At 44.8% G+C, this 22,081-nt stretch overlaps 1 protein-coding gene across 1 annotated transcript in view; it reads right to left on the bottom strand.

Annotated features, from left to right (window-relative positions):
- LOC135810647 (leucine-rich repeat-containing protein 15-like) overlaps nucleotides 1-22,081 on the bottom strand; it is an 80,238-nt gene that overhangs the window by 40,339 nt on the left and 17,818 nt on the right. The window contains exons 3-4 of the mRNA XM_065324138.1: nucleotides 19,425-19,600; nucleotides 4,533-4,604 (exon numbers count right to left, since the gene is read on the bottom strand). Coding sequence (XP_065180210.1) covers nucleotides 4,533-4,604; nucleotides 19,425-19,600 — 248 coding nt within the window. The remainder of the gene's footprint in view (nucleotides 1-4,532; nucleotides 4,605-19,424; nucleotides 19,601-22,081) is intronic.

A 22,081-nucleotide genomic window follows, 5' to 3' on the forward strand; every position in this document is an offset into this window, starting at 1 on the left:
TGTTGTCTGATGATTGGTTTTTGCCATGAAACTCTGAGTTACAACAAAAAACAGCCCTATATACTTCCTTTTGTGTACCTCTTGCATTTCTATTTTTTCATATTTTTCTGTTTTTGCGCGCATGAGCAGTTCTGAAACCGACACCCCCTGGCCGGTTTAGCTGCTCTTGTTTCGACTGCCATCGCTATGTGCATCACTGTGCCTTTTTTCCAGCGTTTGCACCATGATGGTTTGCGGTTTTGGTTTTTGCCAGGAAAACTGGGAGAATTCGCCTGCATGCAAATCTTGACGACCAATCAGGAACCAATAGGTACAAAACACATGACCAAGACCAAGACTACCAGACCACGAACTAATCACACTCTCATCCCCAGACCAAACTAGCACTGCGCATGTACAGCATTCACTTGACAGTCACTCTCACACAGACGGCACCAGATACTTACACTCTGACACCGCGTACTCTTGCATCCACTACACTATACTAGTCACACATCATGCCATACTCGCACAAACACTGACAATAATTCCCTGGTGTTGGGCTGACTGCTCAGCAAACTTTCTCTCTCCCACTCTATTACTCGATTTTTTTTATCTGAGGAAAAAAATTGGAGGCGTATCCAATTTCGAAGTAAAGGTGACAGCATCGACGCAATCCACAAAGTAAGGTAAGCCAATTTCGTAACCGAAAGTTTTCGTTCCCTTCTCATCATGGGTAGATACAGGGAAGAAGACAATGCCAGGGACACCCAGTCGACGAATCACTCGCAGCCAGGTGAGCATCCGTACTGGAGGAGACGAACAGGCGACGATACTGGAAGTGACAACGGTCGCAGGTGGGAGGAAGCGTGGAAGACAACCACGAAAGCCAGTGTTGAAGACAACGGAAGAGTCACACACTGGACGAGTGGGCGGGCGATGTGATGGAAGGGACGAGTCAGGACCTGAGGCATCGGAAGTGACAACAAGGCGACTGCCCAGTGGAAAGGACGTGTCAAGAGCTGCGACATCCGAGGTGACAAAACGAGAAATTCCAACAGTCAGCAATCGGCGATCAAGAGTCATCTGTCGGTTAGTGATAGTTGTCGTGAGTTGTACAGAGATGATGTTTTCTCGGATTTGGCCCGTGGGAGATCTATATAACATTTGTCTGTTTTGGAAGCGGTATAATATTCGCAAGTTGTCCCCTGAACTGTGTGTCCAGAAGGAAGATGTTTTGTCGCTTCAGTTGTTTGGCGTTAATCCTCGTGAAAGTGTCAGGAATGCTTCTTCTCATTGATGTATTCATTACGTTTTAGTTATTTCTTCACCTTCACCCTGTTGTTGACTTGTTCAACCGAATTTTATTTTTTCCACACGTATAGCGTAAATTCTCAATCTTTATTATCTCCCAACCTTTTTGTCACAGCCTGCCAGCCTACCTGTGCTTTGTTTCCGCGTGCCGGGCCTTCCCGTATGGCTTTGAAAACGCTCGTATAGCGACGTTCAATGTTCATGCACATTTTTTGAACTCAAAACATCGGCAACTCCCTCGTGATTTGCAAACGTATCGGTTCGACTTCTGTGGACTTCAGGAGCTCAGAACAAAGGATCCGTTCGTCAGAAGTATTAGTAAAACTCACGGGCTAGCGAGCTTTGGCCTGACAGACGACAGCCATGGCGAATTGGCTTCGCTGTTTCAAAAATATTTGAACTGTGCACTTCTAAAATTAAATAAAAACTTTATGATCTGGTGGGCTGTGTTGACCTATCGTTCCCACTATCCAAGAACTCATCACTGCCAGTTCAGTTTGTCAGGGCGCATGGACCCACGAACCCAAAGCCAAAGGAAGAGCTTGAGCTTATAGACCAGTTCTACGACGCACTACCTTCTGTATGGAATGGGACAAACGAACGCTTGTCAACGGAGTGGGGAACTTCAACAGCAAAGTAGGCAGCGCTGTCACCTCGTCTTTCGGAAATTACAGCAAGCGGATTCGCAATGAGAACGACCGGGCGCTTGTGGACTGGGCAAAAACTCGCATCAGTTGTTGCTAGCCAACATAGTATTCCGCTATTCAATGTGCTACCGAACAACATGGACTGGAAAGGTTAAAGACAGCAGTACGATTCGTACTAGGAATATCTACAACAGGATTGACTATGTGGTGGTTCCACCACATTGTAAGCCTATCATTAACAAGTTGAAGGCACGACTGTATCCTGGTACAGAAGTGTTCAGTGATTGCACCACGTATGTCGCATTATGTTCGATTCACTTCGCAGTGTTGCTAACCGCCCGTATTTGTCCGTATTTTTGCGGAAAACGAAGTTTTGTCCTTAGTACGGATTTCAATCGAATATCCCGCAAACGATCATGTATATGAGCGATTACTAAAACCATCGTAACTCCATCGTTTCTTGCGCAAATTCAACAATCGAAGATTCTACGTGGTAGCAAAAACTCCAAACTGTCCAATACAACAATGGCTGAAGCGATGTCAGACTAATGAGATATTGTGCGCCGTATTCAGGCATTCTTACCTTGGCAAAATCAAAAATTTGGTTGAACTCTTCGCCATTTTGGGGAGAAATCCCTATTTTGCGTGCTCTTTGAGCAACTGAGCACTTTATAATGATGAAGCTGGCTGAAGATATTTTTCAATCGGCTCGAAAAAGTTGAGCGTTCCGTGAAGAAAGAGAGTGGAATGGAGTTGTTGGGACGATTTTCTTGCATATTGGGCTTGGAGACGACTTTGCTGTGTTACCGCGCCTGATTTGTTGAGGCTTCATAATGGAGCTTGGTGTCCCGGCGTTGACCCTGCTTAGAGCTTTCCAAGGAGCCCTAGATTGTGAAAATCAAGCGAAGTAGACCAAAGTTATGACCTGGTGAAGTTGACAATTGTACTGAATTCGAACATAGGCTTCACAGGTGAACTAAATCAGTCAAAATGTTGACATTTATTTTATTTATTTATTTATTTATTACAGCATCTCATAGCACAGTGAGAACACCCGGCAATACAAAGAGAGAGGGTGTTAGCCAACCACGGCAAGGAAGGGAGAAGGGGAGGAGAAGAAAAAAGGAACTGGCATGGATAAGCAGTGATTGCAACAAAATGAGAAACACAAAATCAAAGTCAAGGTGCGACAAGGCTCTTAAAAAGGCGGAGGGAAGAAAGGTCCTTAGCTTCTTGGGGAATGAAAAACGAGTACGGAAAACTCTGAAAAATTCTGCAAAATGGCACTGGGCAATACGCATGGGGGTAGAGGGCACTTGGTAACACTGACTTTGTCTGGTTTCAGGCCTGGCCGTGACACTGCCAATGTGGTGTGGACACAGCGCTGGATTTCAGCTAAAACCACCCACTTCGTGTGGGATCGCCAAGTCCTTGGCCTCGACATGTCAAAATCATTTGACACCAGTAGCTTCATGAAGTAGAATAGTTCGCCTCTTTCTTCACACGTATATGATACCATAATGTGGGTTATCCGAAAAGGGGGCAGATTCCCAATGAGGCTGTTAGATACACACCTGCTATTGAAGGACCATACATGTACATAGCGCTTCTTGTCGATTTGGAATAATTTGTTTTATTTAAGATATTTTTGGTCTGAATCCTTTTTTTTCTTCTGAGTCCTTTTTTCATTATCGTCATCTGTTTTGTTTTTGGTCTTTTTGGTGAAGCACGTGAAAGCATAATTAGCTGTTTTCTCGAGCATCCTGCGACCATCCGCTAGAGCACAATCTGGTCATTTCCGAGCAGAATCCGATTACCCCTACTAATGTGCAGAAGGAACTATGAATCTATGTAGAATTATAGAGGTTGTGACTGAGAGGAGCATCATGGCGAGTCAATTGTCCAAGCCGGTTGTAATGCGTAAATAATGATAGACAAGAGCAGTGATGTAGCAATGGGATTTGGGATGAAGAAGACGAGCTGTGAGATGTTGAGGGGTCACTAGAATGATAAAGCACTTTTGTGCTCCCGCACATATTGCCAGGCGTCAGGCGCCAAGCCTCCCTGCCTATCCGACCTGCCATACACAGGAACAAAACTGAACTTAAGTTTTACATAATTTAATTATTCGACCAGACGGAGGTGGGCAACGGACAAACAAAGAAGACCGCACACAACAAGGGAAACTGGAAACTGAAGAAAAAGACAAAAATCATGCCCGCACATGAGCATGCACGCAAACAAAACAAAACAAAACGCATGACAATGACGTAACCGTTCCATGGTGCATGCACAAACTGGATGTGAAACCAAAACAGTCCAACTGGGGGAAAAGGAGAGCGAAAAAAAATATATATATATACCAAAGGACCACAACAAAATTGAGCCATGAAACGTCTTTCTTTCTATTTAAACGATACGCGACAAGTGCTTTACACAAAGCATCTACAACTGTTCCCTTCAATCCAGTGCAGCAGATAATATTACTCAAAGATATTAGAGGTTTGTTCATCACGTTTCCAGCAGTACTCTATATACACACAGTTATAATTACTATTCCCTGCGTTCAGTGGTGCAGTTGAGAATACTTACAGTTCTCGGAGGTTTGGTAGACCAGAGAACACACCGTCACTTAGAGTCTGGATCTGATTATCGTTCAAAAATCTACAAACGACAAAGCACAAAGACAATGTTGCTCTTGCTATGTTCCGGGTAGTGCACAAACCACCGAGTCTAGGATGTTGTAGTTCTAATCTAAAAGGCCGAATCATGACCTTGTTTTCAGAAATAACCTAGGCTCCCAACCGCAACATGATTTGCTTGCAACTGGGTTGGGTTGCACAGTTCACATACACCACTGTTCTCCGTCATTTTTCTTTAGGGCTGAAACGATCATTCAATAACTCCTTACCATCAACCAATATCACGATCTATATATTGGTTTTATCGATTCTTGTTGGCTCTACTCGTGTACCTTGAGCACCAGTTTAGGTTGAAATTCCATAATACTTTTGCTGCGTTAGAGATGTGTGGCACCGCACTGTTGACATCTAAATCCTGTCATAACCATGTGGGAACTGCTCTTATCTTCGACCTCTCCCAGAAATGAACCAAAAAGACAAAGTCTTCTCTCCCGATCTCTTTCAAAGCCACAAATCAATTTTACCGCGCTTGAAAGTATATGATTGTACTCGTATTCACTATCGGATGGAGTGCAAGGCCTAGAATGTTATCACTGACATGCATGTATAAAAAATCGTTAGCACTCGTTTTTAACACTAGCGATTATCGATTGCACTCTTAACGATCGATATGCGAGTTATCGGTATAATTGTTACAGCCCTTTTGTTCTTCTATTGTCAAGCAAGAGGTTTGTAGTAAAGCTAAGAAAACAAACTTTCTAACGATACATTGTTTGACACTGCAGAGACACAGTTCACATACACCACTGTTAATATAGTCTCCGTCATTTGTCTTCTGTTGTCAAGCAAGAGGTTTGTTGCAAAGCTAAGAAAACACAATTTCTAACTATGCATTGTTTGACAATGCAGACAAATAATTGGCCGCCGAAGAATGAACAATATACTGGCTTGAATTGTTACAAATTGCGTGAGAACTGAATATGACAGTATACCTAAACTGGGACTTCCCCAGGGATTCATAGTCTTTGGCGGATCATGGTGTTAGAAAAGGTACACAAATCCTCGGTCTTCTTTACGATTCGTTTAATTAATGTTTCGTTATGTTGACACCCCCCCCCCCCCTTTTGTTATATTGATGAAGAAATGGAGCAGAAATAAAGGAAGTGCGTGCCATAAGGTTTGAAGGTTCTGGAAATGTCAATGCTTTTCGAACAGAATCTGTCATTGTTTTTGAGAATTATCCGCAATGGACGAATGCCTCATGGCTTCAAATAGTAATCTAAAGGCTATATCATCTTCGTTCTGCGCTTACTAAAACTTCAGAACATTTAAAAGTTATAGAGGGATACATGATTTTACATTAGCCACTGTAATGCAGTTCTGAACATGCAGGAAGAAGTTGTTGCTCCGTTTACTGTGCGCTGCCGTCTGGGTATCTCATGCAAGTAACACTTTTCATCCAAGGATTAGGGTTTCAGCTCTTGACGGTGCCCAGTTACCACTCTGGTCATCTGGACATCGACTACCTTTCTTTCAAACTCTCCCTAGTTACGGCTCAGCTAGATTTTTTAAGAGAACACAAATCTACACATGGCCAGCAATCGAGGACATCTGAGAGTTGTAATTTTTGTACTCCTCCGAGGTGTGATTTTTGGCGTGCTGGGCCAAGCACAAGGAAGCCATCTGCAAAAAAAACTGCAGAAAATGGTTGTTGTTTGATCCTTTGGTGTACTCTTTGTTTCTAGTCGAAGCTAGTTGCTGTTTGGAGCAGAAACGCTGAAATTGACTATTTTCTGCATGTACTCATACATGTACTCATGTACTCAGGCATGCAGTCTCACTCGTATTTTAGCTCTTTTTCTGGAATGGATGCTGCTCTGCGCCCCTTGGTGAACATTTCCTGCGCTCGTGGAGCAGCTGAAAAGGACCACTGGTATGTCTGGTTCCTGGTTTGAAAGTGGAGAGTCGACTGTTGTGCCTTGAAAAAGGAGTAGAGAGCGATAAAGGTACGTCTGTGGCTGATTTTTGAGTGCTCCTCGTACATTTTTGATCGTGATAGAATTTCTCAGACCAAAGTCAGACCAAAGTCAGCGCGATGATGGTCGCACAGTTTTCTTGTGGATTTTTTAGTTGTTTCATCTCGTATCTATGTCAGTATTGTGATGGTGAAGTGGAGAGGGTGATTTTCTTCCTCTAGGCTTCGTTCGGCCGACTTTGCTTCGTCCTCGTTGAAAAGTGATCCTGAAAAAAAGGTCGATTCGCAAAATTATGTTGATTTTCAATGTACGAGATGACATGCGATTGCTGGCTATGATCATGTTGAAAGAAAAAAAGTACATTGGACTGGGAAGGCGATATCCACAATGCCAGTTAATATCTGTGCTGATGAAATACATGGACTCGGCCGACCATGGGTCTTGGCGTCACAGTGCCATGTATGCATCAAAATTAATCATGAGTTTATAATGAGCCAACACAAGAAAGTGACTAAAGACAAAAAACAAGGAAATAAAAAAAAACACAAAACAAGAATAATCTACGTGGAGATAATAATTTTAATATAGCTATGAGTAGGATGAAGGCCGCAGACATCACGCAACTACTTTACTTGTTTGACATGTATTTACTGTGTATTTTATAACAAAAATATTATTGAAAACCCATAATCGATTTTCTTGTTCCTATCATCAGTGGGAAAAATACGGAACTAAGGATACAACCAAAGAAACTTCATCCTATTCATAGCTATACAAAACAAGAAGGGAATAATAATAGTGGAAAAAAGGGGAGATTGAGAGATGTGTGGGTAGCTCTCGAGTGATACGGCAGGGTGAATCTAGACCAGAGTGGCTGGCAACTTCGTCCCATGTGTGTGCAGCAGTGGCTTTCAGAGGTGTTCTGTAGCCCACAGCCAGTCAGTATGTAGCAAGTGCTTCCATGCAGCTGCCTTGAAGCCGTGCAGCCGTTGCAGGGACATTGGTGGCTGGAACAGGGATGGTGGCAGTTGATTCCACAAACTGATGTACTCCGGTGCAGCTGGTGGTAGGGTACTGAGGAGCTGGTGAGGATGGGTCACCGCATGTGTGTGTCGGGTTCGTGGACGAACCACAGTGGGTGCAGCTGGTGGGACAATGTTGGTCAGCTGTTGTGGGCTTCCGATGCACTGAAGCTTGTACATGTAGCACAGCCCAGAGAGAGAGTGCGTCCTGCAGCCAGACTCTGGAGGAGCACATCTGGTTCTATGATGGCCATTGCCTTCCGCTGAATGCGGTTGAGCCTGGCCAGATGGGTCGGGGCAGCAGACATCCATACCAGTGGAGCATACTCCAGCATAGGGCGCATGAATCCGCCCTAGACACTCAGACGGCCATTGGTGTCAAGTATGCGGGCGGCTCGGCGCAAAAGCGCAAGACGTTGACTTGCTCTCACCGCCATGCTGCTGATGTGCTGGCGAAACGAGATCTTTGAGTCGAACAATATACTCAACAGCTTCAGTGTTGATGCCTGGGCAATGTCGACACCACCAAATGAGATGCCTGGAGTGGCTGGGGCCAAGGATCGTGTGCACAGTAGCTGCTGTGACTTGGATGGCTCAAATGTCACCCGCCACCGCTCACCCCACTCTTGAAGGCCATGAAGGGCATATTGTAAGGAGGCATTTTGGGGAGCAGCAGTTCCTGGTTGCAACAGGCTGTATAGCGTGGTGTCATCAACAAAGCAGCTAAGGCGCGTTCCGGGGGGTAAGCCATTGGTCGATGTCGCTGACATAGATAGGAAATAGAGTCGGCCTGAGGATACTTCCCTGAGGTACTCCCGTAGTGATAGGCTGAGCAGATGAAGCTGGACCGCTGACCACAGATGCAACCTCTCTGTGTAGCATCTTTTGAAGAGAGCATGTCTGAGAATACCAAAGTATGTGCGCAAGTGGATCTCTCCGATTTCGCTCAAAATTTGCAGGTAGGTTCCCTTTGGGGTGTGGATCGATTGTGAAAAGCACTTGAAAAGGTTTCTGAAGGGAACCTTGAAATTTGCATACCCCCCAAAAATGGCCAAAATATCACATTATTTATGGGTCTACAAACGAGTCACGCCACAACGTATACGAACAAGCTATGAACAAAACTCCATCAAGCCAACAGTGCCTCACCTTAGAAGAGTTTCTGGAGCAGTACCGCTTAGCCACGCCACGGCCCAGGATCCCAGAAGACGAGGTTCATCACCCCCTGACGCCACAAATGATCGTCTTGATAATAGCCGATTTACAAGCGCTGGCAAAACAGCCAGCTACGTCCTCAATTGGCCAGAACTATACACTGGCAGATAGTAGAACACCTCTTCTAGCGCTGAGGACATGTTCCCCACCTTCCTTTTGGGGTTTTCTTGAAATAAACTTTTTTGAATTTTTCCACTAGACCATGCTGAAATACGGCCAAAGTCTTACCAGCGCAGGAAAGCTCGCCCCTCCGCGATGTCTCCTCGGCAATTTCTACTTCAACACTACTCCCAAGGCCGCAGAACAAAGTGTATTGTTGACTCTGACAAGGAAAAGCAGCGGTGATCACTTGTCAGTCCAAACGACAAGCTTCTCCTTGCGCCACCAATAATTTTTTGTGCGACTGTTGATGCAAAAGTGACTGAAGTCCTGAGCGCAGTTTTTGAATTTTATTGCAAGACGCACGGTGAGATCGCGTGCTCTGTGAAGCAGGATGACGCTTCCTAGATCCTGAATCACGACACGCGGCCATCAATCGCGAACGTGTCTGGAATGCTACTCGGAACAGACCATGATGGCAGAGGTAAGATGAGCTGCATTTCCTGCTTGATCTGCTGAGAACCCCCACAAACTGTCCTAGGAGTGTTGCAATGGCAGCAAGTCGTTGAAATATGCCCCACGTACAGCATGGAGAGTTATTCATCTTTCACACTTACCTCCTGCAATCCCGAACATAGTCCAACAGTAAAAGTCCCTTGTTTTCATGTCGATGCTCGACGAAAGCTGCTAGCTCGGTCGCTTTGTGTTGACTGGCACGCGAGCAGCACTGGCTGCACGCACTTCAGCGGCACTTGTCGCGTGAACTGCATGACAGATTTCTTACGTCATAAAAACTGTGATTTCATCATCATTTTACCGGTCTTCGACCTACATGGTCAGGGAAAGTCCCGGCTCGTAGGCCTACAACACGGTCAGCGTGTTCTTGAGCGCAGTATTAAAGGGGAAGTTAAGGCAAAAATTAAAATTTCACCAGTTGTAGTCTTCGGGGTGCTGAGTCGAATGGTCTTGGTTCGAGAAAGCTGAGACGCTCCCTTCCTACTTGAATCCCAAACGAACTCGCGCATTTCCACCGAAACTGGGTGACTGCGCCCTACTAGATGCGGATTTGTATGCAAAATGTCACTAAAAGCGCCATTTCGTTCTTATAAAAGCACGGATGACCGCGATTGGCCCATATGTTGTAGTCTTTTGGACGCTGAGTCGACTGGTTTTGTTCCGAAAAGGCTGCGATGCAGGGTTCCTCCTTTATTCCCAATCGAACATGGTTGAACAAGCGGTCACGTGCTCCTGCGTACACCAGTCAGCTGGTCACCGTGCCTGCAGGGTACAACTTACTAGCCTGTTTGACCTTTTTTGGGTGCAGTCCTGTCACTCGAGTTGAACCTTGGTGTGAAAGTTGTCGCCTGCTGGCGTGGTGACCAGGTGATTTGGGCACCCAGGAGCACGTGACCGCTTGTTCAACCATGTTCGATTGGGAATAAAGGGGGAACGCTGCATCGCAGCCTTTTCGGACCAGAACCATTAGACTCAGCGTCCAAAAGATTACAACATATGGGCCAATCGCGGTCATCCGTGCTTTTATAAGAACGAAATGGCGCCTTAACTTCCCCTTTAAACAACACAAGTCACTAGTGTGATCACTTCCAGACCAACGGTCTTTCAAGACGAGTAACAAGCGCACTTTACGAAGGTGACTCTGAAATCTCGCGAGCCGTGATCCACGCGACTTGGCATTCTTGCGTCACAAGGCACGTGATTTCACCGTGCCTCTTGTAGTAAAATTCAAAAACTGCGCTCAGGACTTCAGTCATTTTTGCATCAACAGTCGCACAAAAAATTACTCGTTTCTAGACCCATAAATAATGTGATATTTCGGCCATTTTTGAGGCGTATGCAAATTTCAAGGTTCCCTTCAGAAACTTTTTCAAGGGCTTTGCACAATCAATCCACACCCCAAAGGGAACCTACCTGCAAATTGTGAGCGAGATCGGAGAAATCCACTTGCACACATACTTTGGTATTCTCAGACATGCTTTCTTAATGCGCATGTTCCTCATGCTGTTCTTTTTTGCGTATCACCTGTGATTGTCGGCTGTAGTCGGACGTCCCTTAGCTCTTTGGATAGGAACTTAGTGAGATGGAAATAGTGTTGTTCTCCCCCTGGTCCCCTCCACTCAGCAACGAAAACTCTTGATTGAGTCTCAATTCTTATTATTATAGCAACAAAATGATGACGGCGCAGGAGGAGAATTGAAAACAAAGGTCAAACGAAAGGACAACAGGAAAGACACAAAGAAACCACAAAGCACAAGCAGTAATAAAGCGAATAGAAATCCATACTGGCCAACCACCGAAATCTCTATACCTTGACAAGACATGAAGAATCCCTGGATTTCTCTCAAAATCCCTGAATGGCGGGAAACCAGACAAAAATAGGTTTTCCCGCCGAAAAAGAACGTTCAACGGCATAGACTGCAGGTCTGCGTACAGCACGGTTCGACTCCGCATTCCAGTTCGATCAGTCGGCACCCACGCCTGTCAGTGCAGATCTTGCCGGCTAGGCTGGTCAGGTCTTGAAAGTGCAGTGCCCAGTTCGAAGTGCAAGTGGGCACCGTAATGTTTTGAAGAAGAAAGGACAGGACATTCGAGGTGAATCCATGGAGGGCTCAGGAACATTCTGTATCAGACAAAAATGTGACTTTACTGGGAGTTTGTCTCAAATCAATCTGAACAATATCAAGCCTTCGCTGCTCAATGAAGCGATCGCACCAGATGGTGAAATCTCACAGAATCTTGATCGTCTGGTCCTGCGGAGAGATGAAGTATCTCTAGCTTCAGGCACGTTACCCGCGGGTGCATGATGCTCTTGGACCGATCACAGTGGTGCTTGTAGCACTCGTATTCAGAAGGTATCCCATGTTCACGCAGAGGCCAGCCGATTATGACGCTCCAAGTAATCCCGTCCAGCGAGCTTTGAACACTCGCATAGGATACGGACAACCGACTCGCCTGCCTTCCCACACATTCGAGACAGGCGACTTCTGCCCTGATGGAAGATTTGGGTCTTGAGCAGGTTAGTTGCCAAGGCCTGGTATTGTGTCGCGATCATCAGGCTCTCTGTGATCTTCTTGAGACCAGCCGTGATCTGCGTCCTGCGTCCATGCCAAGATACCAGCACTATACCATATCAAAGCCACAGGCCAGGTGTTGATGGCTGCGATGATGTTGTGGCCGTTTAGAGCTGAACGGTAGTCGTATGAGGCAGATGATGAAGAGCAGTGGGGATATGGAGTCCCCCTGGAAAATCCCATGCTGAATGGCCGCCGATCTCAATTTGTTGGTGCCGTTCCAACGGTCAACCTTCCACTGAGCCATGCTAACAGTCATAGGTTTGCGTACGGATTCTCGTATGCAAAACAGTTCATATATTATTACTATTAGACATTGTATTTCTTGCCGGCCGAGCGCAGCGAGATAGGCGAGAAATGATTTCTCGCGAAATATTTTCAGTTGCAAATATGGCATCTGGTGTGTTCTTTATTGTCGCTTCCTTTTCTGACTTCTTCAGTCAGTTTTGAGTCTCACCAGTGTCCCTGCCATCCCACCCTTCTTTTCTGTGCATATTATCATTTTTTTCACTGTTTGCTGTGATGTGCTTGCCATGCCTACACGATGCCTAATCGCCATTGGGGATATACACCCGTTTTTTCCCTCACAACTGCGTCCGTCGGCGCGAGGGCTTTTTCCCGGCTGGCTCGGTCCAGGAAAATTAATCTGACGGTCCCAAGTAGTTCTGGATCATGGCCTATTTCTGCTATCCACTGGCACGCCTATTCTATCTGAGACACTCTGCTCTCAGTCCTTGCTTCAATACCTCACTCGTTATCCGGTTCACATCTGGCTGTGGCCAACTACCCTTAACTTTGCGTGTTGTCGCTATTGCTGTCTATGTCTCAGTGTATGCCAGTATATGTGGAGCGAGAACATAATTATGACATCAGACACTGGACTTCACATATATGACATCAGACACTGGACTCTACATATATTATGACATCAGACACTGGACTCTACATATATTATGACATCAGACACTGGACTCTACATATATTATGACATCAGACACTGGACTCTACATAATTATAATATTATGACATCAGACACTGGACTCTACATATATTATGACATCAGACACTGGACTCTACGACACAAGAACCAAATACAACAATGTGCGTAAATGATAGTCGAACGGAATTTCGCAACATTAGGACTATTGCCGGATGTCATGGTTCCACGCCGGCCATATTGAATGTCACACAGAGTGTCTTTAACTACTGCATGAATCTCGTCTATGGTTCTGTTCCATGCTACTTGACATTATCAAAGGATCGTACGACCAAAAGGTTGACACTTGCAACATTATGTCAACATTCCTTTTCAACAGCGAAAGTATGTTTAGCACACCTTTCAAGGGCAATATTGATCAGTTACGAAGGAAACTGTCTGTTTATCTATGCCATTTCGAATTACATTGTCAATCCGCTCTAGATAATCGGTAGGATTATTCTTCTCAAAGTTTAATGATGATGCCAGTCCTTCTTCTTTCCCATCGTTGACCTTTCATGTATCGACTTTGCTGTTAGGACAATAAAGTGAGTAAAAACTTCATGTTCTCCCGTTAACAACAAATGAAGAGGTTGCAGAAGGAGTTTTACAAACCACCAGTTCTCAAGTGGGAAAGGCCTTTGGGTCTATGGCACTGTATTCTTTGCAATGTTGTATCTCGACTCTGCCGTACCGCTAAGGTTTGCTGCATGGCATACGCTATATGCGCTGTGTGCGGTTTTTACTGTAGACACTGTTATGTTATGTTTTATATACGTATGCTTTTCTGATATACGCTGTCATTTGCATGCTATAAATAGCTGGTAATCTTAGTATTAGTTTATTATAATTACTGTAAAAGAGAAAATAGTTGTCCTCGTGCCGTGTGCTCGTTCGTTCCTGACTTTTAGAGAATCAGAAGGGTTCACAACATTTTGGGACCACGTCAGGATTGAAGCGCGCATGGCAGAGGCACTAGGTAATTTGGAGGCCATCTTCATTGCCAATGGAATTCGGTTAGGATTGGAAGGCGAGTTGTTGGAGGAACATGTAGAGCAGTGGCTCCGACAGTGCGAGGAGCGTGAGGAGCGCAGTGCCAGATGGCAAGAGGAGGCGCTCAGCACCGAGTTTGACAAAAATCTCAAAGAGATCAACGAGCGCTTTGCCAAGGCATATGAGGGTGATGGTGAAGCCGCCAGTGAGAGTGCGATTTGAGGTACAGCGGAAGCTCCCAGTCACAGCGGTGGGCGTAAACCGTTGATGAAAATCCCCTTATATGTTGAAGCGCATTCACTGGAGCGTTATTTTGGACTGTTAGAGGCCACCTATTCCAAGAATGAGTTCGAAGAAAGCAAATGGCTGCTTCGATTGCGTATCGCGCTAGCGGGTAGCACAGTGGAGAGGATCTGCATTTGCTGCAGTAACTACGAGGAAGAAAAGCGAGAGTTGCTTGCCTCGCTCGGAAAGACGCTAGACAAAGTGTAAAAGACGTTGCTGACAGGCAAGCAGCGGTCAGAGGAGTCGTTTCACTAATCCGTTGTGCGTGTTTGCCGAAAGGTAGAGGCGTGGGCCACACTCGCCGTGTACTGAAACTTGATTTGCATCCACGAAAATATGGTTGTTATGAACCCTCTGAGATTCTCTTAATTGTCAGGATCGAACGACCACACGGCACGAGGACAACTCTTTTCTCTTGCACAGTATATTTCACTTCATCGAATAATTTACAATGAACACTAATAACACCAGATATTTATAGCATGCAAAACAGCGTACATGTGTATGAAAAACATACACATATAAAACATGACATGACAGCGTATACTGTAACCTGCACACAGCGCATATAGCGTATGCCATGCACCAAACATCAGCGGTATGGCGGAGTCGAAATACAACATTGCAACGAATACAATGCCATAAGCGCGAAGGCCTTTCCCACTTGAGAACTGGTGGTTTGCAACATTCTCCCCACCATCAAAGGTACGACCTCGTAGCACGTGCTAAACCTAAAAAAAATCAAAAATTGAGATGAGTCTGTGGGAGTCTGTGAGAGAACGCCCACTCGTTCCGTTGTGACAGATTGCAGGGCCACGTTGAGGGGCCCTACCCCACCACCCATGGCTGCTTCTGGACTTGTTTTAGGTTTGGGTCCCGCGCACGGACAGAATGGGCACGAAAATGTGAAAAATTTGTAAATGTATTTGTTTTGCTCCTGGGTGGCTCACACACCGTGGCACTTTGCCGGAAATTTGAATTTTTCTGGCCTGGAAAGCCTGTCAGTGAGGCGCAAGAACTTGTAAATCATGTCCTGAGGGCCAGCATAGATGCAGGAGTGTGTGGTCTAAATTTCACTCAAATCCATTGAGAAACACCAAAGTTACGGTCAATTGAACGCCATATGAAATTTATGGGTAGGCTGCCCCCTTACGGGATCGAAAAGCCGATCAGGCGAAAAAACGGGCCGATTTAGGAAATACCTAGTCTGTAGTGCTCCTACTCAATTATTTATTTCTATTTTTTCACAGAGGGTGTGTGCCTTAACCTGCAATAGTACTCAAATGCCCAAATGGGCAGAGCGTAGTACGCAAGAGGTACACAAAAGGAAGTATATAGGGCTGTTTTTGTTGTGACTCAGAGTTTCATGGCAAAAACCAATCATCAGACAGCATAAGGAGATTAGAAAAACGCAGGTATATGAAGGCAAGCAGAGGAGATAGAATAGTTCAGTGCAGACAATATGATAATCATTCAACACCTCCCAGAGGCAGTATGCTCTGACGTGCCAGAATCAACATCTCAGGTGCTGGGTGAAACATGAACACGCACACTCATCCACACACACACACACACACACTAATCCACACACAGCCTCTCGTTCTCACACACTCCACACTCCCGCATTATCACACCTAAACACACGCGCACGCACACACACACACACACACGCACCAAACACACACATGCACCACACACACACACATACACACAGCCTCTCGTTCTCACACACACACACACACCAAACAAACACGCACCACACACGCATGCACCACATACACATACCTACACACAGCCTCTCGTTCTCACACTCTCCACACTCCCGCATTATCATCACTCTTCGCTAATTTTTGAAAATCACGAGGGCGTGATTATCTGTAGGAAGGGAGGGTGTAGTATCCCTGCCCGGCTAATACGGAAGTAATACGGAAGTAATACATAACTTGACCTTATGTATATTTAGTGTATCTCCGTACATAAGCGTACGGGGTCTTCTGGGTAAAAGCTGCTGCGCATTTCTGTTTTAATGAGATAAGATAACAACGACAAAGCTAACTCGAAGAAGCAGTAGTCAACCTCTAGGTGTGCACCAGAGAGAAAGTTATTTATTTGCCGCTTCTTCTTTTACTAATAATTATACCCCATGTGTGTACCTGAGAGAAGAAGAATAAAACTAACTCTTGTTAATTGCACCGCGCCTACCACTCGGCTACCTGTTACACTGCCACGCGAGCGAAGTGTGCTGGTACTTTTGTAAGCGCGATTTGAAGCATGCAAACGTAATATTTGTACTTTTTCCGCGTGCTCTCATCAAACTTCAAATTATTGGGCTTTGTGTTTTGATTCTTCTTGCTTTTGCCATGGCGTTTGTAATGGCTGCCTTTCCTTTCTTTGCATGGTATAGCCGGTTCGATTTACTTATTTCTAGCACTGGGCTGCCAATAATGCCGCTGCTGCATATTGTTCGAAGCTGGTGTTCCAAGGAGAGAGTTGCACATCGCGTTCAGTCTTTCGTGAGAAATAACACGACACAATAAGTCGAGCCTGTTGTGGAGTCTGAGATTGGTGAGTCTTAAAGAACCAGAGCACGACTCTGGGCAGCATGAGGCAGAAGGATGCAAGGGGGAAGTCGTGCTTATGCCTGAGGATGTCCTGGTGGGACGAATGTCTGTATCACACATTTTTCATTTGTTGATTTCCGCCTGGCATGGTCACCTCAACGTTCGTGATAGATGCTCACCCACCACTCATCGTCGTTGTGTCTTCGTCAGCCACGTTAACTATTCCTTCTTGGACATCGACGATTGAATTCTCTGGGTGTGTTCGGATCGTGGAGTTGAGATTACTAGATGAAAGATTGTATCGTGTCATTGTCTTCATGTGTTCATTATCCATCTATGTTTTTGTTGCCCGATCTGTCTTGAGTTGGAACCATTGCTGTATATCGACAGTACTGCAGGATTGCCTGTGTGAGGATGCCACCTTTGAAGATACAGTCTGGTTGTACATATTGGCTGTGTGAGGATGCCACCTTTGAAGATACAGTCTGGTTGTACATATTGGCTGTGCAAATTTTACATTAGTTTATATTTATTGCGTGTATATACCATAAAATACACAAAACACAACCCAATAGGCTGTCGAAGTGCCTAGATCACGCTGCCTGAAAACTCGTAGTTACACGTATTTACAAGGCCAAGTGGTGACAAACAAAAGTCGCGTCACCTGCGCTTGTCGTGTTTCCAACGGTCACGGCATCACTTTGACTGGGGCACGCTGGTGCAGATAGCGACTTCACATTTTGTTTTACTTCAAGACGTTTCTCCTTCGCTCTCAAGCCATCGTGCAGTGTTTTCCTGCTGAGTGTTCACCAGCACCTGAGAGATAGGAGTTCTGGCCTTTGCTTGCCGCTGGACAAAGAAACGAGCTCCGCCCAGAGTTGGTTGATCTCAGAACTAAGAAATCAGCGATCGCTGCAATAGAAATTACAGAGACACGCATCATTGCTTCTTGGTCGACGACTACATGTAAAAGTCGAACGACAGTACAGGCACAGCAGTGGTCAAGCAAAAAACCAGCTACAACTTCTTCTTCTCTACAAAGCAAAAACTACAAACTCGGCGACCGGTCGCAGTTTATTTGAAATAAATAGTCTCGCTCGCGCGCTCCTCAGTCAAAATGATGCTTTAGCTGTGTTCACTGCATGCTGCTGCCTCTGGATACACGACAAGTGCAGGTGACGCGACTTTTGATTGTCACCACTTGGCCAAGTAACTACGCGTTGTCAAGAAGCTGTGATGTCAGACTTCGACGGCCTATTGTCACGGTGATTTTTATTTTTCACTCCGTTATCACTGCGGTAAATCCTAGTTTATAGTATTGGACAAAGATCTTATTCTGTCAACCATGTGTTCCCAGACCTATTCACTGAATACATGTTTCATTCTTGAACCATGGTGCAGAATACATACGCATTTGTACTACAGTCAACTTCGCCAATAACGACTGTGGATATAATGACAATTCGCGAATAACGACAGAATTTTCATGCCCAGCGCAAAGTCTCATCCCACTGTAATACATAATGAGATTTCGGGTATAAAGATACTTCACGAATAAGGACAAATTTGTGATGACCCGCTGAGTGTCGTTATAAGCAAAGTTGACTGTATATTTCTGCAATTGCGAATTGCACCAAATTGTTGTAATATCCTAAGTAAAGTAACATAATACAATTATCAATGGTGAGTATGCGTCATAGTTCCAGCCTGCATAGATTAGACTAAAAAATCTGACGAAGATACACTTCAATAGGAAACAACACCTCTTTCTTATTAAAAAAAAACTCATGTGACGCCAAACATATCGGTGACCCCACCCAATGTTTTGGACAATCAACATAAGCACTACCCAAGGGACAAATTCCCAAGTTTATATATATATAAACTTTCCATGTTTTTTTTATTTTTGGAGTTTGGTGGTCTGGGCCTCCTTAATTTGCCACCTTGAAACGGCTACAAGAATGGCGAACGGACCTCATCTTTACCTTCAATTTAGGAAAATTTAGGATGAGTCTTGGTTTGAAATTTTGACAAAGTCTGGCTCCCGGCACCAGCGATCACCGGCGCGAACAGTTCACAAACCACTTTTGGTCAAAATTGTACGGGATCGGCGCCGAGGCAGATCGCAAGAGCTGGGCACTGTCCAACTTTGCGGGCGGTCCCTTCACGATATTTTACCGTATGATTTTTTTACGACTGCACTGGTTCACATAATCGCAATGCGCCAGGATAAGTTGCCAGAGGCACACTCCCGTTGACTCCCGGCGCGTACCGGCGATATGTGAACCAACCCTTTGAGCTTTGTCATCCAACGATTCTTCACCAAGGAATAAATGCGATGCTTTTGCTCGAAAGCCCAGGTCTTCAAACGACATTGATCCCCAATTTGTAATGAACTGAAAACATTGGGTCGATTTCTGTATTGCTGGTGGTGAGAGTGTTAAATTGAGATGCGACTTGCTACAATGGCTTCTTCTTGTCCTGAGCTTTCTAATAAACAATGGATCATGAATATCCATTACATACGGAGTTTTGAGCAGATCATCCCATCACATTGCAAATGCCAACAATTCTGTGTAACGGATGTGGAAAGTGTGAATGGCATGTTCCAAGATGGGTAACTTACAGAGTCATTGTTGTGTTCGGTATTCCACCAGGCACCATTGTTAAGCTGCGATTGGAGCAATTTACAGTGTAACTAGGTGCACCACTACACGAACATGTCGCTGGACAACTCATCATTGTAGTACCGGTGAGTGCATAGTAGCAGATGACCAATGACAGTACAGTGTGGATTGACATCTGTTAGAAACAGAACACGAAGATGTTGGCCGCAGCCATTGTCACATTATGCTCTCATATTATTGGGTTCTTGCAGATAAATACAAACAAACAACAAACATGTTTAGCACCGCTCGATTAGTCACATAATCTTTACCCACATCTGGAAACCAATGAGGCCAATAATGCTGACTACGAGGGCATTAGTTCTAAGTTAATTCAGGGTAAGGCCACCCTTTCTTTTTTCTTGTTAACGTCCGCGCCCGCGTACCTTTTTGCCTGTGACCGAAAAAAAGAAAAGAAAGTAGTAGTACCAATAATATGCGAAGTTGTAAATACATGATTGTGTAGTTTCACAGTGTGCCGATCATGACCTTAAACTTATGATCTTGCCTCCGGGGCATGCCTTTGTCTTGCGTTCTTTTTCATTTTTGTTGGCTTTAAATATCGTACGGTGTGTGTCCTAGTAAAAATCCAGATGTAATGAATTCATGACATGCTAATTCCATGCTATGTACCTGCTTTGTTGGATTCATCAGGCATGTGCTCCAATGTACCATCAAAGAGTGTTGTTCTATGCCTGCAAGTGCCGTTAGACCCAGAAATATTGTATATATCACATGCTTTACTGGTCAAAATGTTTGATTGGGGTTTCCAGTTTTTGGAATGGGCTTTTCGTATTTTTTCGCCCTCCCGCGTACCTTTTCGCGAAAAAAAGGACGTTAAACAATGAATTAATAAAGGGTGGCCTAATGCATCACACAAAGAGCGAGGCCACATTCCCTTCCACTAATCTACCAACACTAAAACATCCACGTCCTAGCCCTCTCTTTTGAATGAAATCGCCAGGGACCACAACACGCTGACAACAGCACCAGGGGACGAGAAATACAAGTCATGAACTGATCCTCGGCACCAAATCAACAATTACGTCAACAGTCGCGCAAGATATCATGCTCTCTGAAGCCCTTTATGTACGGAAAATGTACACCGACTGAATTATTTGATATCGACTCACCTCAAATTCCATAATTCTCCGGGCTATGACTTTGGTCTCCTTTTGACGATTTTTTCAATCTTGGGCTTCCTGGAAAGCTCGTTGCAAGAGGAGCCTACCCTTGCCATCACGAATGTCAAAACCCTGGCGCTATATCCCAGTGTCTTAGTTGCCACGCCAATAATCCAACAGAAGTCGTCTTGCCATTTCGCTCTCAGCCTTGCTCGTAACAACTAATTATTAATTCTGAAAGTTCACAAACTGCCACTAGTCTGTATGCCATTTTGACCGTGTTTCACCGTCACTACATGCCCAGAATATTGGGGAAATCCCTCATTCAAATCTGCGCACGCTGCTATTGCGCCACATTCGCCGCGATTCGATTTTCAGGCTTCGTAACTCTGGAACCACCATCGGGGCGCTTCCACGATTGTTTCAAAGGACAGCTGGGAATATTCTTTTCGACCTACATGTACAATTTTTATTTCTTGGAAATATAACAGGACTGACTGAGGTACGATCTATTGAAATGTTGTACACAAAGGGGACTATTTTATTTATGGTATCATGAGGTGTAGATTATTAAATCTAAAACTAATACAAGAAACACTGATATTCTAAAGATCGCACTATTGGAGGCGTGATTTCATGAGCAGCAAGCCGCGGCAGTGTGCAATGTTTGTGAGTACTCGTAGATCTGCTGTACTCAAGCATTTGGTGTCCGACCCCCAGTGTTTGCAATTGTATGATGATTCCTGCTTCAGTGTAGTGTGCTATGCTAGTAGTTTTCGTCTACTCTCCGTATTTAAAGCCATGTTTATTCGTACTCGTGATCCAGATTTATGCAAACAGAAAGAATTCGTTACAGCACTCACACTCTTCACTTAACATACAAACACTCACATGATTATATTATTATGAGTCTTTATTCCACTCCAAATTGAAAATAAAAATAAAAATTGGAGGTATTACACAAACTCACCGGACTTATCATAGCCAAAGGTAAGCAGCACGGAATAATATATGGAAAAAAGTAAGGTAGAGAGAGAGGAAGGGAGAAAGGCGCATGTACCATCACAGGCATTAAAGCTCAGAGGTATCATGGCAACAGGTATTGCAGAAAGGGGAGCATCAGAAGTTGGCGAAAAATTCAGGCCGGCAAAGCTCATCACTGGGCACAACCTCCAATGCGCACCCACAGAAAGATCAAATACGAATACCCACAGAAATACCACAGTGTTTCAATTACAAACTAAAACGAATACAATAACATACAGAGCATAAAAAGCCCACCAGGGACAGCGAAGAGCCCTATGCTGCACCCAAAACAGATCTTAGAATGGCCATCGAGCCAAGGATAGCAGCCTGCTACAGTTCATGAAGGTGCCGCTCTTCTCCACATAGCTGCTTAATTGAGGTAGCCGCTTCCTTCGTCAGGCCACCAAGAGCACCAACTATGATGGGCACTACGGACACTGCCTCTCGCTGCCAAATCTGCCCAATTT

Source organism: Sycon ciliatum, chromosome 2 (assembly GCF_964019385.1).
Source record: "Sycon ciliatum chromosome 2, ocSycCili1.1, whole genome shotgun sequence".
In the NCBI taxonomy this organism is placed as follows: Eukaryota; Metazoa; Porifera; class Calcarea; order Leucosolenida; family Sycettidae; genus Sycon; species Sycon ciliatum.